This window comes from Canis lupus, chromosome 12, assembly GCF_003254725.2.
Source record: "Canis lupus dingo isolate Sandy chromosome 12, ASM325472v2, whole genome shotgun sequence".
Lineage (NCBI taxonomy): Eukaryota > Metazoa > Chordata > Mammalia > Carnivora > Canidae > Canis > Canis lupus.
The window spans coordinates 2,595,423-2,609,577 of NC_064254.1; the positions used below are offsets into that span (position 1 = coordinate 2,595,423).

General features: G+C 42.5%; 1 protein-coding gene across 1 annotated transcript; it reads right to left on the reverse strand.

Annotated features, from left to right (window-relative positions):
• Window positions 1–645: 645 nt before the first annotated feature.
• On the reverse strand, window positions 646–6,276 carry LOC112641401 (HLA class II histocompatibility antigen, DM beta chain). The gene is made up of 6 exons (XM_025418416.3): window positions 5,786–6,276; window positions 4,860–5,141; window positions 3,105–3,389; window positions 1,546–1,662; window positions 1,355–1,390; window positions 646–1,004 (listed from the first exon to the last, which is right to left on the reverse strand). Exons 1-6 carry the CDS (start codon window positions 5,838–5,840, stop codon window positions 988–990), a joined length of 792 nt encoding a protein of 263 aa, XP_025274201.3. The 5' UTR covers window positions 5,841–6,276; the 3' UTR covers window positions 646–987.
• Between the last annotated feature and the right edge of the window lie 7,879 nt (window positions 6,277–14,155).

Sequence of the window (14,155 nt, forward strand, 5' to 3'; positions counted from 1 at the left end):
CCTCTGAACCTTGCTTTCTTCATCTGTGACATGGAAGGAGACAATCTTTTCCTCTTGGCATTATTGGAAGAAGTAAATGAGATACAAATACAAAGCCTTAGCCCAGCACCTAGGTCATGATAAGCACTTGAGCTATGGGCTCTTCCCCATTTAGGGTATGGAAGAAATAACTGCCCAGAACTCCCATCCCAAGTTAAGCTCTGCCCTTTGAGTCCTATCTGAGGATGTGTGTCAAGGCTGTGATGAGGATCAACAAAATAATACACATAAGGCACTTGGTCCAATGCGTGGCCCAGAAAGTTGAGTAAGAGGTAATAACTACCATCACTACTGTGGGCTCAGTGTGTGCCAGCAACACTCTTAGCCATCTGTGAGTATGAACACATTCAATCCTCCTAAGACCCCTTATGGGGCAAGTAAACTGTTAGCTCCCTGCCTCTCCCTTATCCTGTGACTCCATCCAACCACAGTTTAATTTCTTCTTATGAGTTACAGATCAGAAGACTACCCCTAATTCTGTCATGTCTAGAGGGAATAACTAGGAGGAGGTACTGACTCCTCCAGTCAAGTAGGAGAGAATTAACCCCAACCCATAACTCTGCTCATGGGCCTTCCCCAGGGCCTCAGGAAAAAGCATAGAAAAACAACATTTTCACTGGAGTTTATTCCTCAGAGATGATCACCAGTGACTCACTGGCTCCTGTGGCACAGTGTGGCCCCCGGAAGGGCCTTTAACCTCCCTCCCCAGATGATATTTGACCCAGAGATACAGCCTTGGACAATAACTTGATTACAGAATATTCCCAGCAGTGAGTTCCCCCCAACTTGCTAAGGTCTACATGGGATGGGCTGGGAAGTTCAAAGATCTGGATGGAGAAACCATAGGATCCAAGAAAATTTGTAGGGTCTGAGGATGTTGGGGGGACATGGCAACATCATTAAGAGTTTGAATCTCCTCACTGGGGTAGAAGTTGTAGGATTCTGCCTCTAGGAGACATGTTGACCTGCAAAAGAAATAGAAAGGAGATAATGAGGCTTCAAACCAACTTGACCCCATCATCTGTCTCTATAACCATCCATGCAAGCCATACAGTGGTATCAAAAATTCTAGATCACCAAGGAGCCACTTTCAATCGTCTCCCCATAGATGCTCAATCAGATAGAAGAAAGGGGTGTAGGTGCTACTATTCCCTGCCCCTAATACCAACAATGGCAATTTAAATTATGCTCTTGGCTACATCCTGGTGGAACCTCACTCCTACTATAAGCACCATTAGCTGAGCCCAACACAGACTCCTGAGATCTCTCACTCCTCCAAAGGACCTATAGGCAAATGGACCAATAGAGATGTTACCTTCTGGATAACTGGTTCCAGGGAGAAAAACATAGCCTAGGAGAAGAAAATGTTTGATTAGAGGACAGTGGATAAAAGTGCCTGGCATCACTCACAGCAAATGAGGTAGCAATGGGAGAACCACTCACCAACAGAAAGTGAGCAGAAACTAGGAGCAAGATTGGCAACAGGAGATTAGGGGTGGCACTCACCAGAGGAGCCAGCTCTCCGCCAGCTGAGCAAACCAAGAGAGAAGATGATGAAGCCCAGGCCCAGAGTCACTCCAGACACAGAAACCTTCACTGTCTGCATTGGGGACAGCCCAGGTGCTGCAAAAATAGAAACTTACTATAACCAATCTGTTGCTCATTGCCAGAGAAACTTAATTTAGTACAACCTCCACCTAGTAGGTGCAAAGGTGTTCTAGCCTAATACCAAGGGTCTAGCTCACACCAACCTACTCCCAAGGAAACAGACTTTCCTCAACATCCCCATCCTGTAGCTCTCTACTCCTAGAGTAGCACTGGGGGACCCCTCTCACCAGAGTTGGCACCCTACCTTCCAGGTCCTCTCTAATACAGTGGGACCTCTCAAGGCATCTTTTTTCCTTTCTTCACCCTGAAGTTCCCTCACCAAAGAATAAAGGACTCCTCATTCCCCTTTCTATTTACCCCATAGTGACAATTTCTGCTCCCTTATGTGCTCTACCTGAGTATTTGTCTATTAAAATGTCTTTCCACCTTTCTTAACTCTCAATGATCCCATTCATGAGTTACCTGAATACTGATGAATCTTTTCCTGTCCACATCGAGATTTCCGGAACCTGGCTCCATCCCACTCCATAGCTCCCACCTCCTGAAACCCATTGTATTCTGAATCCCACCCCACCTGGATTCCTTTCCCATGCTAAAATAAATATTCCATCACCAAGGGAAACTCTGGTGCATGATGAGAAGACTCCCAGGAGAGTTCAGGTGTGCTTGTAGGTTCCTCTCTCTGCTCTTCATGCCCTTCTCAGCTGCCCAGCAAGACAACACTCCCCAAAGGGGGAGCCCAGTCTCAATAGCCAGGCTGGGATTCTGTTCTCTAGCCCTCCATAGATATCCCTCTTCATTTCTTCCCCTTCTCTTTCCCCATATATGTGTACCAAATCTCTTGGTACGTTTAATTACTTCCAGTCCTGGGGTTCAAACAGTGCTCATTGATTCCTTGTTCATTAGCCTCCAAGCATGTAAACCAAAGTGTTTGCAGCCATGGTTTTTACTTCTCTAATAGAGTAGCCCAAATTCAGTACCACCCCCACACCAAGAGAAAGTCCTGTTTCTTCTGAAACCTTTTTTATTCCAGTAATGGGATGTAGCCAATTCCCATTACTGATCAGACAATACAATAGTTGGAATCTGAGGATCCTAAAATGTTGTATCACAATTTTTGGTTTTGAAAACAAGGTCACCAAATCATATCCCCTTTTCAGGACAGCCATGCTGCTCCCTGCCACCCTCGGGCACACATAAAACAGCATCAACCACACCACTATGCCATCAATGACAGTAACTCTTTCTATTCCTGTATCCCATCGCTGCATTTCTGGTTATCAACCCTCTACCAGTTCCTCCAGACTTGCTTCCCATTCTCAGCCTCTCCCTCCCTGCTATATACCATGGACCTGTCCATGTCACTCCCTGTGCCAAAATGTTGGTGTTCCTTTTTTAGCCACCGTCTCGCAGCTCTCTGCTTCAACCCTAATTCCTCCCACCCACCATACACTTACTCCAGTCCTCACAAACAGGCTCAGGGGCCCCGATGTGCTCCACAACACAGGTGTAGGTATCCTCATAAGAAGGGGTTGTAGCTAGATGGGAGACAGTCTGATATGTCCAGTCTCCATTGGGCTGGGCCATATTAAGGGCACTACTGTGAGAAGGGACAGGCTGCCCATTCTTCCTCCATGAGATGGTCACATCAGCTGGATAGAAGCCCCACACGTAGCAGGCCAGCATCACACTCTCCTTCGTGTTAAAAGGAGTGGATTTGGCTACTTGTACAGTTGGTGGTCCTGCATAGGGGGAAAACATAGTCAGGAAAGAGGACAACATTCTGGCTTTTTCTCCAACCTGGTTTCTTTCCTACTTCAATTTTTCCTGGCTTCTGCCAACCTACCCTCCCCACCCCCACTCCATGCCTCCACATCCCTTTGGAAAAGAGGAGTTAGGATTTACTCCTGCTTTGCTCTTTCTTTCCTCCCATTCTTTCACTGCCCTTTCCTTTCTTTCCTGCTCCAAAATTACAGTTGATCACATTAAGTAGAAGCCAGTTCTGAATTGCAGGCTGTTCCAGAAGTCGCTGTATTTATCTCAAGTATATAAGCTAACAGTTGTCAAGAGTTGTAGGTTGAGGTTTGTAAAGGTAGGGAAAGACATCTGCTCTCAAATCTAATTTAACAAACTAAGTGGCTTCAAATGAAGCAGCATTTTTTACTTCAGATAGTTTAAGGAAACGAGCCTAACTCAGATCTAATACTCTTAAATTTGGAATTGTGTAATGCAAATTTATGGAATTGTTAATATTGCCATTCTCTACTACTTTATTCGCCTAGATGACCCTCTTGCTTGCCTCTATCTTGGTGCTGTTCAAAACAGAATCTTATATAAAAATCCAAGAAATTGTGTTAAAATGCAGATTCCCTAGGTTGCTTCCCAAAATATTTTCACCAAGTGGATCTGTAGTGACATTCAAGGGCTTGCATTATTTTCTTTTAAGAATGAAATTTTTAGAAGATTTTATTTATTTATTTGAGAGTGAGGGACCGAAATAGCAAGAGAGAGCACAAGCAGGGAGGAGAGGGAGAAGCAGGCTTCCCACTGAGAAGGGAACCCAACATGGGGCTCGATCCCAGGACCCGTATCATGACCTAAGGCAGACACTAACCAACTGGGCCACCAAGGCACCCCAAGGTCTTGTATTTTTAACAAACATCTTCCCTAGGCAATTCTGAGAAAAGTGGCCCAGAAATCACACCTTAAGACACATTACTCTGTCTTGTGGAGGTCTTCATTTTTCTTTTACCAATCTCAAGTCATTCTCAGTGGAAGGGCTTTGGGGCAAGAAAGCATGTTGAAATCCCCTGGAAAGCTTTCTAAATATTCCTATGCCTGGGCCCATCCCAGACCTAGAATATCAGAACCTATGATAAAGAGGCATGAGCATTTGGAGAAAAGGCATTCTGGCTATTCTTACACATTCCTGGTTGAACTTAATTCTGCATCCTGAGATACCCTGAATAGAAGGAAAGCATGCTTACTCTCTCAATAGCTCCCTAGTGGCCTCTTTATTCACCCATCCCCATCAACAACCTTTTGAGGGTCAACACTCACTCTTTCTATATTCCAGGTCCATACATTTTCTGCTTGTTTCCTCCCCAAATCTCAAATCTCTTACCTATGGAGGGATGGAGCGATCCTCCCTGGCCTCCCTCCCCTTTCCAACTGTGCTTCCCAATAGCCCCTTTGCACCCCTCTCTCCTTACGTGTTCTGTGGGTCAGTGATCCCCAGAAGGACTGGGTATGTGTGGCACAGTCCTGGAGCCCATTAGACAAGCGCTGGTGCAGGTATTCCTGTTGGTTGAGGTAATCTGAGAGGTAATTGGCCAAGACATTCAGTGTCCCAAATTCATAAGGGACCATTTTGGCCTCATCTGGATCCCAGCAGGTCAGCAAATCCTTATTGAAGGAGACACAATATGTGAAATCCTTTGGAGTCCCATCATCATCCAACAGACAGGAGCTTTCCACGTGAGCTATAAAGCCACCTACAGAAACCACAGAAGGATGGCAGCTCAAAGACCTCTGCAGGAAGCCCAAGCCTCAGTTACACCTAATGAGTGGGGTGTAGTTTTCCTGCCTCAGGTAGCATCTAGAGACCACACTCATGTACTGGAGTCTCTGAGAGCACAAATTAAGGGAATAGGTGGTAGTAGCAGAGAAGTTTTCAGATGCTATTTCCTCTTTATGAGACTAAGTATGGGAACAAGAATAGACCAAAATTATTAGCTAGTTCAAGCACAGCTTACCCAGGACAAGGCCATCAGTAGAGCAAATTATTGAATGAGAAAGGGGTCAAGAGAAAGAGTCAGCTTTGTTGTATGCTGTATATATTAAATATTCACTCCAATATATATTTATGAAGCACACACACATATTATGTGCTAGGAGCTGAGGATGCATCAGTAAACAAGACAGATATTGCCCTTGCCCCCACTCCAGGAAATGATATGTATTACACAAATAATTATACAAGCTCAATTATATTAAGATCACTACAAAGATAGAAAGGTACAAAGTGCTATCAGAGTACATACTAGAGAGACAAACTAGTCTGGGATGTCTGAATCCAACTGACCCCCCTGTCCCAAAGGAGCAGAGGAAGGGAAGGTCCCAGGCAGGAAACCCTTACCTTCTCCGGTAGAGCCCAGACTGAGGCCCAGCAGCAATGGTAGGAGTGTGGTCATGCTTTGCTCTAGGAACACTCCAGGAATTCAGTCCCCTGGACCAGTTCTTCCAGGGTCTTTGGGTCCTCGCCTGCTCCAGTAGCCCAGCCTGGGTAGATGTTCTCCAGACCCTGAGTGGAATACCGTATTTCCCCGGCTCCTTGATCCCCACTAAATGAATGATTTGGAGCCACCCATCCCCTAGATACTAAACCCGTTCCAACCACCTCTTCTAAGTCAGTCCCAAACTAAGAGTTGTCAGATTGGTTAGAGAGGCGAGGACAAATACAGAGACAAATCGCTGAGTGCTTTAGCCTAGCATCATCAGTTACCAGGTAAATCTTATCCTGCCTTAGGCTTTAAACAAATCCTTCTCTTAACTCTTTCCCTGTGAGAAAGACCAGTCTGTAGGTGGATTTCCTTAATCAGTGAAAAGAATAATCCCAATATTCCCAGAACATTTGTAGCCTGGGCAGCCCAATGGTTTAACTGTTTCCTTTCAATATCCTTCCAAAAGACTGGGACTAGATAACTTCTCTTGTCCCTTAGAGTACTCAGATTTTGAGCAACCCTTGGTCTGTCTTGTTACCTGGAGATGGAGGTGGGATGGTGAAAGGCCCTTCCGGAGCTGTGGCAGAGCCAGGAATACTAAGATGGAAGGAGGTATTAGGAGAGTACAGAGTTATCTCGCCTCAAAACACAACTGCAGAATAAGGGAAGCAGCTCCACTTTAGAGGTTGGAGACAGACTGGAAAATCCCTCCCTGGGATTCCATTGCTTTTTTTGTTCTAGCCAGCAGAACTTCGTTTCATCCTTTCTGCTTTTTGGAGCCAGGAAATCCTATCCTCCACCACTCTGAGCTATCTTAGGGCAGACCACAGGACAACTCCACTTAAACCCTTGATAAATAGCTGGTAATGGATCAGTTCCCGAAGCTCAACTGCCTCCCCAAACTCAACATTCAACAGTGTGTCTCTCCCACTGAGCCTATCTGTCCCAGAGCAGGTCCCTGCATATGAAGCCACTAGAAAAATAAGACCTGGAAAGGCAGATTTTAACTGGCAATTCATTCTCCTATTCCACTGCGAAGTATATAGCTGGTGGCTTTTTCTATCACAAACTTAAAACCCTAAATTGGCTTCTCTCTATTCCCCAGTGGCTTCAGAGCTGTGTCTCCTCACCTTAGTTTCTGCAAGCTTTTGGATTTGATTTAGTAGTGAGCTAAATGAAAGAGGATTAGGAGACCCTTGATACCACACTTACCTGTTCTCCTCCCCAAAGTCCCTAATCTCAAGAGAGTCAATATTTATGAAGAAAAAGAAGCATGTACCAAAAATGAATAGAAAGATGAAAATAAGAAACAAAAGACTTGTGTAACTAATCAAGATTAACTGAAGTCGTGTCCATGTTTCCCAGCACCCCCACTCTCAACCCTACCTTCATTATAAGATGTTTCTATACTCTACTTCCTCAATAAGCCATCAGGTGAGCTAGAATGGGCAGAAAATTGGGTGGTGGGTCCAAAATGTGTTGAGCTTCAACTTTGGAACTGATACTATACTAGGTAGGCCCTTCCCATGTCATCTCATATAATCTTAAAAGACCTAAGTGTCTTCATTCTTACAGTTTTGAAAACAGGTCCAAAGATTCACACACAGGTGCACACACGCAAGCATGCCCACACACTCACTACATCTTGAGGCTGAGGTGACCCATGTAAAGGTGGCCAGCGCTGACCTCCACTGAGAGAAAGATAAAGGGAAAGCCACTTGATCTGTTCAAGTCTTAGGTTCCCTGTTCTCAGAATTCCTTCTGTTCTTAGAACAAGTGTCTCCTGGCTTTCTCTTTTAACAGTTTCAAAACTGTGCAAACTCTTCCCCCCAACCATCTGCATACACACACTTCCCCTTTACATTCTTCCTCCTCCCCCTAGGTAGGCGGTGAGCCTAACCTTGCAGGAACCAGGGCTTGGGATCCTTTTCAATGTCTACAAAGATTGCACTGGCACAGGAATGCATGCGGTGAGGTCCCGTGCCTGCACAGGGTTGGCCACCTGCCAGGGAGCTGAGGCCACGCAGAGTTCCCTCTTGAGTCTGAGTGTCTGCCCCGGCAGCCAAAGGAGATGTGAAACCATTTGTGAGGCAGCAGCAGGAAATGCAGAAGATTTCACTTCTCTATTAATAAGAAGACTGAGAGTACTTTTTAGAATAAAGCAAGACAGAAAACCCAGAGACCTGTGCTCAGTGATTTCTTCATTCTCCTCTTCCTCCTAATTTTACGGACATAGGTAACCCATCAACCCAAAAGAACATTTTAGGTGCCCTGTCCATTGTGATTGAATAACTATTTCTGTAGTGCCAGGACCACCAGGACCATAGGAATGAGGGAGCTGTAGCCGCGTTCCCACATGCTGTCCCTCTTTTACTGGCACTACCCAAGCTCCAAGAGCCAGTCCTCTCCTTTCACACACCTCTCCCCCTGGGCTGTTCACCACGTGCCACAAGTGGACTAACTATGGTGTTCCTGTGCAGAGCATTACAAGAAATACCCAGCTAGGAGATATGGACTCTGCCCCCACGCCGTTTGCTTTTAGGTCAATTGGTGAATAAGAAAAAACATTTGTAAAGAGAAGAGTTGATGTTAAAGCAAGTAAGCAATAAGGCCAGTGTACTTCAAAGAGAAAAGAGAAACCATTGAGGGCATGGTGGACAGAAAGTCCTCTCCACTGAGGGGTGCTGGAGGTGAGAACCAAATACTGGGCTGAAGCCACGTCCAGAAGAGAAAGGCAGTTGGCATCGCAGTCCTGACATATAACTCCACAAGCTTGGCAATGTTATGAGGTGCTGCTGGGGGTCTACCAGAAGCTTGGATTGACTAAAACAAAAAGGAACTACAATAACATCATGGGCATCACACACTGAAGGAAGTCACAAATGTGGTCTCATGCTCTTCCTGAGAGCATGGACCTAATTATAAATCCCTTCTAGGTACTTCCTTATGTTGCTCCCTGTAAATTCTCAGGTTCCTCTTCTGGACAGATGGTTTTAACTCAAGCCTCAATTTCATAAACTCAAAAATTGTTCAACTCATCAATCATTTGTGATCTGCAACCTGTAGTGTGAGACCACATTTATGACTTCCTTCAGTGTCTTCTCAAAGAAGACAGTGTCTTCTCAAAGACCTGCACCCTGCCAGGATTTCATTATCTCCCAGTCTGTCCAACCTCATCCCTACCCACCCCCACCTCACCTCTGTCCTCCCACTCTCTCTTCTCTATGGGATTCACTGCTCCAGACCCTGACCTTGGGGTTACAGTTGCTCTAACTAGCCCATTATCCTTCCCTCCTGCAGCCGAATGACTTGAACGGCTAGGGAATATTCTACCTCCTTTGCTACCGCAACTCTTGAATAATATCATTATCTCCATCTTAACTATGATAAAATGGAGGCAGAGGGAGGTCAGCAACCATCCAGATTTATCCAGACATGAATAGAACCATGATTTGAACTGAGGATTTAGGATTCTAAAATCTATACTCCTAATAATCAGTTAGAAAACAACTGAACATTGCTAGCCATTTATAATAGTAACAAAAACCATAATGTGTTTAGAAATTAACATTAAAAAGTATAAGAACTTTATGAATAGAAGGGAAAACTAGGGGATCCCTGGGTGGCTCAGCGGTTTGGTGCCTGCCTTTGGCCCGGGGCGCGATCCTGGAGTCCCGGGATCGAGTCCCGCATTGGGCTCCTGGCATGGAGCCTGTTTCTCCCTCTGTCTGTGTCTCTGCCTCTCTCTCTCTCTGTGTGTGTGTCTATCATGAATAAATAAATAAACAAATCTTTAAAAAAAACAAAAGAAGGGAAAACTTTATTAAAGTACATAAATGAACACCTCAGAAAGTGAAAACATATTCATGGATGGGGCATCCTAACATAACAAGGAAGTTAATTTCTTCCCATATCACTAACCTAAATGCTGTCCTAACCAAATCATAGCAAGATTTGGGGAGAACTTGGCAAAGTGATTCTAAAACATACATGGAAATCAAATCCATGAATATCTTAGACAATTCTGAAAAGAAGAGCAAAATAGGATTTAGGGAGAGGTGAAGTGATAGAGAAATGAAACTAGCCCTGCCAAATATTAAAACACGTGAAAAGCCGTAATAATTAAGACAATATGACACTGACATAGGAACTGACAAAACAATGGACTGAATAATTCAGAGACAAATCCATACATATACAGAAATTTGGTATAAAATCCCTGGGAATAAAAAATAAAATAAAATAAAATAAAATAAAATAAAATAAAATAAAATAAAATAAAATAAAATAAAATAAAATAAAATAAAATCCCTGGGAATAAATGGAATATTTAGTAAGTGATATTAAGAAGATCAATTTACTATCTGGGAGGAAAAGAAAGTTGTGTCCTTATTCCCAACATATAGAAAAACTCCAGAGCAAAAAATATCTGAATGTGAAAGGAAAACAATAACACGAATGGAAGAAAGCATCGTGAAATATCATATATGGCCAAATAAATATAAGGCAAAGGTTTTCCACCCAAAACTACTCATCAGAAAAAAAGACAATTACCTCATACATAAGTCCTCAGGTTTTTTTCCTTTTCAGACTAGGACCACTCTTTCAAAGCTGTTTGGAGAAGACACATTATCCTAAAATGATGTCAATAAATATAAGAAGGGGACTCCACACTGTTTTCTATAGTGGCTGCACCAATTTACAGTCCTACCTACAGACCACACACCGGTCAACAACAATATGGAGATTCCTCAAAAAATTAAAAATAGAACTGCCACATTATCCAGCAATTCCACTTCTGGGTATTTATTCAAAGAAAATGAAAACACTCACTCAAAAGGAGATATGCACCCCTATGTTCATTAGGCATTATTTACAACAGCCAAGGCATGGAAATGACTTAAGTGTCCATTAGTGGCTAGATGGACAACATATCCATATGGCTGGACACACATAAATACACAATGAAATGTGATTCAGCCTAAAAAAAAAAAAAAAAAAAAAAAGGAAACCTTTCCATTTGTGACAACATGAATGGAACCCAAGGGCATTATGCAAAGTAAAATAAGCCAGGCAGAGAAAGACCAATAACATAATTTCTCTTATATATGGAATCTAAAAAAAATGAAAAATTAAAATAGAAAGAGTTCGGGACAGCCCGGGTGGCCCAGCAGTTTAGCGCTGCCTTCAACCCGGGGTGTGATCCTGGAGACCCGGGATAGAGTCCCACATCAGGCTCCTTGCATGGAGCCTGCTTCTCCCTCTTCCTGTGTCTCCGCTGCTCTCTCGCTCTCTCTCTCTCTCTGTCTCTCGTGAATAAATAAATAAAATCTTTAAAAAAGAAAAAAAGAGTTCATAGATGAACAGGTTGATAGTTGTGGGGGGCAGGGAAGATAAATAATGAAATATTTTTGGTATTTATTTTATTTAAAGAAAGTATTTTTAAAAATAAATAAAGAATTTGGAAGTCATTCACATAATCAAAAAATACACAAGAAGAATAAAAATAAATTCATTTGGGGTGCCTGTACAGTGCTGTAGGTTGAGGGATCGACTCAGTTTTGGCTCAAGTTGTGATCTCAGGATGTTGAGATCAAGCCCCACATGGGGCTCCATACTCAGCAAGCATGGGGTCTACTTAAGACACTCTTTGCAAATTAATTAATTAATTAATTAATTAAAAATTTTTAAAAGACACTCTTTCCCTCTGTCCCTCCCCCTTGAACACATGCACATGCTCTCTCTCTCAAATCTTTTAAAAAATGAAAATAAATTTGTTTTATGACATTCAAGTGGAAACAGCACCATTTTTATATTAATACATTGAGCAATAAAATATGTGATTTTAATCTCATGAGTTAGTAACTAAATAAAGATAGCTAGCAGACGTTTTACTAACTTCTACATCCCTCAAATTTTATATATTGAATTGGTCAAAAAACTTCTAAAATATTCTCATTGAGAAAACTAAGTATTGGGGCTCCTGGGTGGCTCAGGGGTTGAGCATCTGCGTTTTGTTCAGGTCCTGATCCCCAGGCCTTGGGATTGAATCCTGCAATGGGCTCCCCGCAGGGAGTCTGCTTCTCCCTCTGCCTACATCTCTGCGTCTGTGTGTGTGTGTCTCTCATGAATAAATAAATTCTTTAAAAAAAATAAATAAAACTGAGTATCATTTTATCACTTTATATTCCAGCAAAAATTGTAACTTTACTGCCTTGGGGTTGGGAAGGATTTCTTAAGATTATAAAAGCACAAATCATGAAGGTTCTGACCGTTCGTCAAAATTAAATAATTCTATTCAGGAAAGAAACATATACAAATTTAACTGATAAGCAGCAAACTGGAAGAAGGCATTTGCGATATTTATACTGACATAAAATTGTTACAAAGACTATATAAGAAATTCCCACGAATTCACAAGAAAATGCAATTTTTTAAATAGACAAAAGATATGACTCAGCAATTCACAGAGAGAGAAAACCATGAAAAGATCCCCGACCACAGTAGTAACACAGTAGTAACACGAGGAAGGCAAATTAAAATACACCCACCATACTGCCATATTGCCAACATTTGAAAGTTAAATAATTTCAAGTGTTAGTGAATAAATGAAAATGAGACCCACCTTCCCTGTTGATGGAAGGATAAATTGTTTATAATCCCTGAATTACTTAAATTACAAACTAGTTAGGTGAAAAAAATTAACATATGAAACAAGGCAGTATATCCTTGAAAGCAGTCTGGATCAAAGTGCATTAAGTCTTAGTAAAGCTCAATAAAGATTATTTAAGGCTGCAGGGAGGGCACTTGGCTGGCTCAGTCATAAGAGCATGCAATGCTTGATCTTGGGGCTGTGAGTTTGAGCCCCACATCAGGTGCAGAAATTACTTAAATTTACTTAAATAAGCTTTTTTTTAAAAAAGTCTGCAGGATGAGGGATAAGTTCATGGAAGAAGTTGAATTTAGGTGGGATCTATAGCATTGGTTAAGCTGGGAACAAGGGGAGCAGAATAAAGAAGGAATTACAGTGAGAGGAAGCCTGTGTGCCCTAAAGAGAACACAGACACAGTACAGTCAAAGAAGAGTGGTGAAACCAGATTCATTCAAGAGTAAGGATACCTGTTGGGAAGGGGGACACCAGACTAGAGAGGGTCTTTAGTGCTTCTTGAGTATTTCAAGTGACAGTATCATAGAATGTTTGACCAGAGAGCATCTAATGTGAAGCCCATCATTTTACATATGTGGGATTGAGGTCCACAAAGGGGGTGTAACTTGTCTAAGGTCACACAGTGTAATAAACGCAGTCTGAAGACATGACTGGCAAGAAATTTCTAGATAAGTTGGAGAATAGATAAAAATCAGGAAGAACTACAAAGGAGTAAGACACATGTAGAATGGTAAAGAGAAAAGAAAAATAAAAATATCTCAAAGGGAGAAAATATAATACTTGAATGTAGATTCGAAGTAGGTTCCAGAAAAAAAAGAAAGAAGTCAGTCATGCTGCTAAGTTTCCCTATGGAAATCCTTGCTCAATTATTGATCAGCTTTTCCATGTGCCAAACACTGTTCTAAAGCATTCTACGATATTGCCTTATTTAGGTTTCACAACAACACCTTTATTATCATCCTTTTACAGAAAATAATGCCAAGGCACAGAGAGGTTAAGTAACTTGCCCAAGGTCACACAGCTGAAATTTGACAGTCAAAATTGAATCCTTGGCAGCCTGGTTCCTGAGCATACTATTAAGCAGTAAGCATGCTGCTATTAGAAATGAGATGGGGGAGGGGCACCTGGGTGGCTCAGTGGTTGAGCATCTGCCTTTGGCTCTGGTCATGATTCCCAGGTCCTGGGATTGAGTCCCGCATCAGTATCCCTGCAGGGAGCCTGCTTCTCCCTCTGCCTATGTCTCTGCCTCTCTCTTTATGTCTCTCATGAATAACTAAAAAAAATCTAAAAAAAAAAAAAAAATGAAATGAGATGGGATAGAGGAGGTGCCAACTCCTAGGAATTGGATCTTTCCCTTAGATTCTGGTACAATGTGAAAAACAGAGACTCTCTGACCAATACCAAAATAATTTCACTCTTAACTTTAATGCCACCCCCTCCTCCAAAGTAACCCCCAGACCCTAAAGAAAGCAAGAAAAAAAGAGCATGCAAAGTAATTTACCACCAGTAGTCACGTGTCCCCTGCCCCCACTATCTGCTCAGGGCAGCACCACCATAGTTCTCCTTGGATGATCCACTCTGGCCAAAGAACAAATTGTTTGGAGGGACACATGAATTG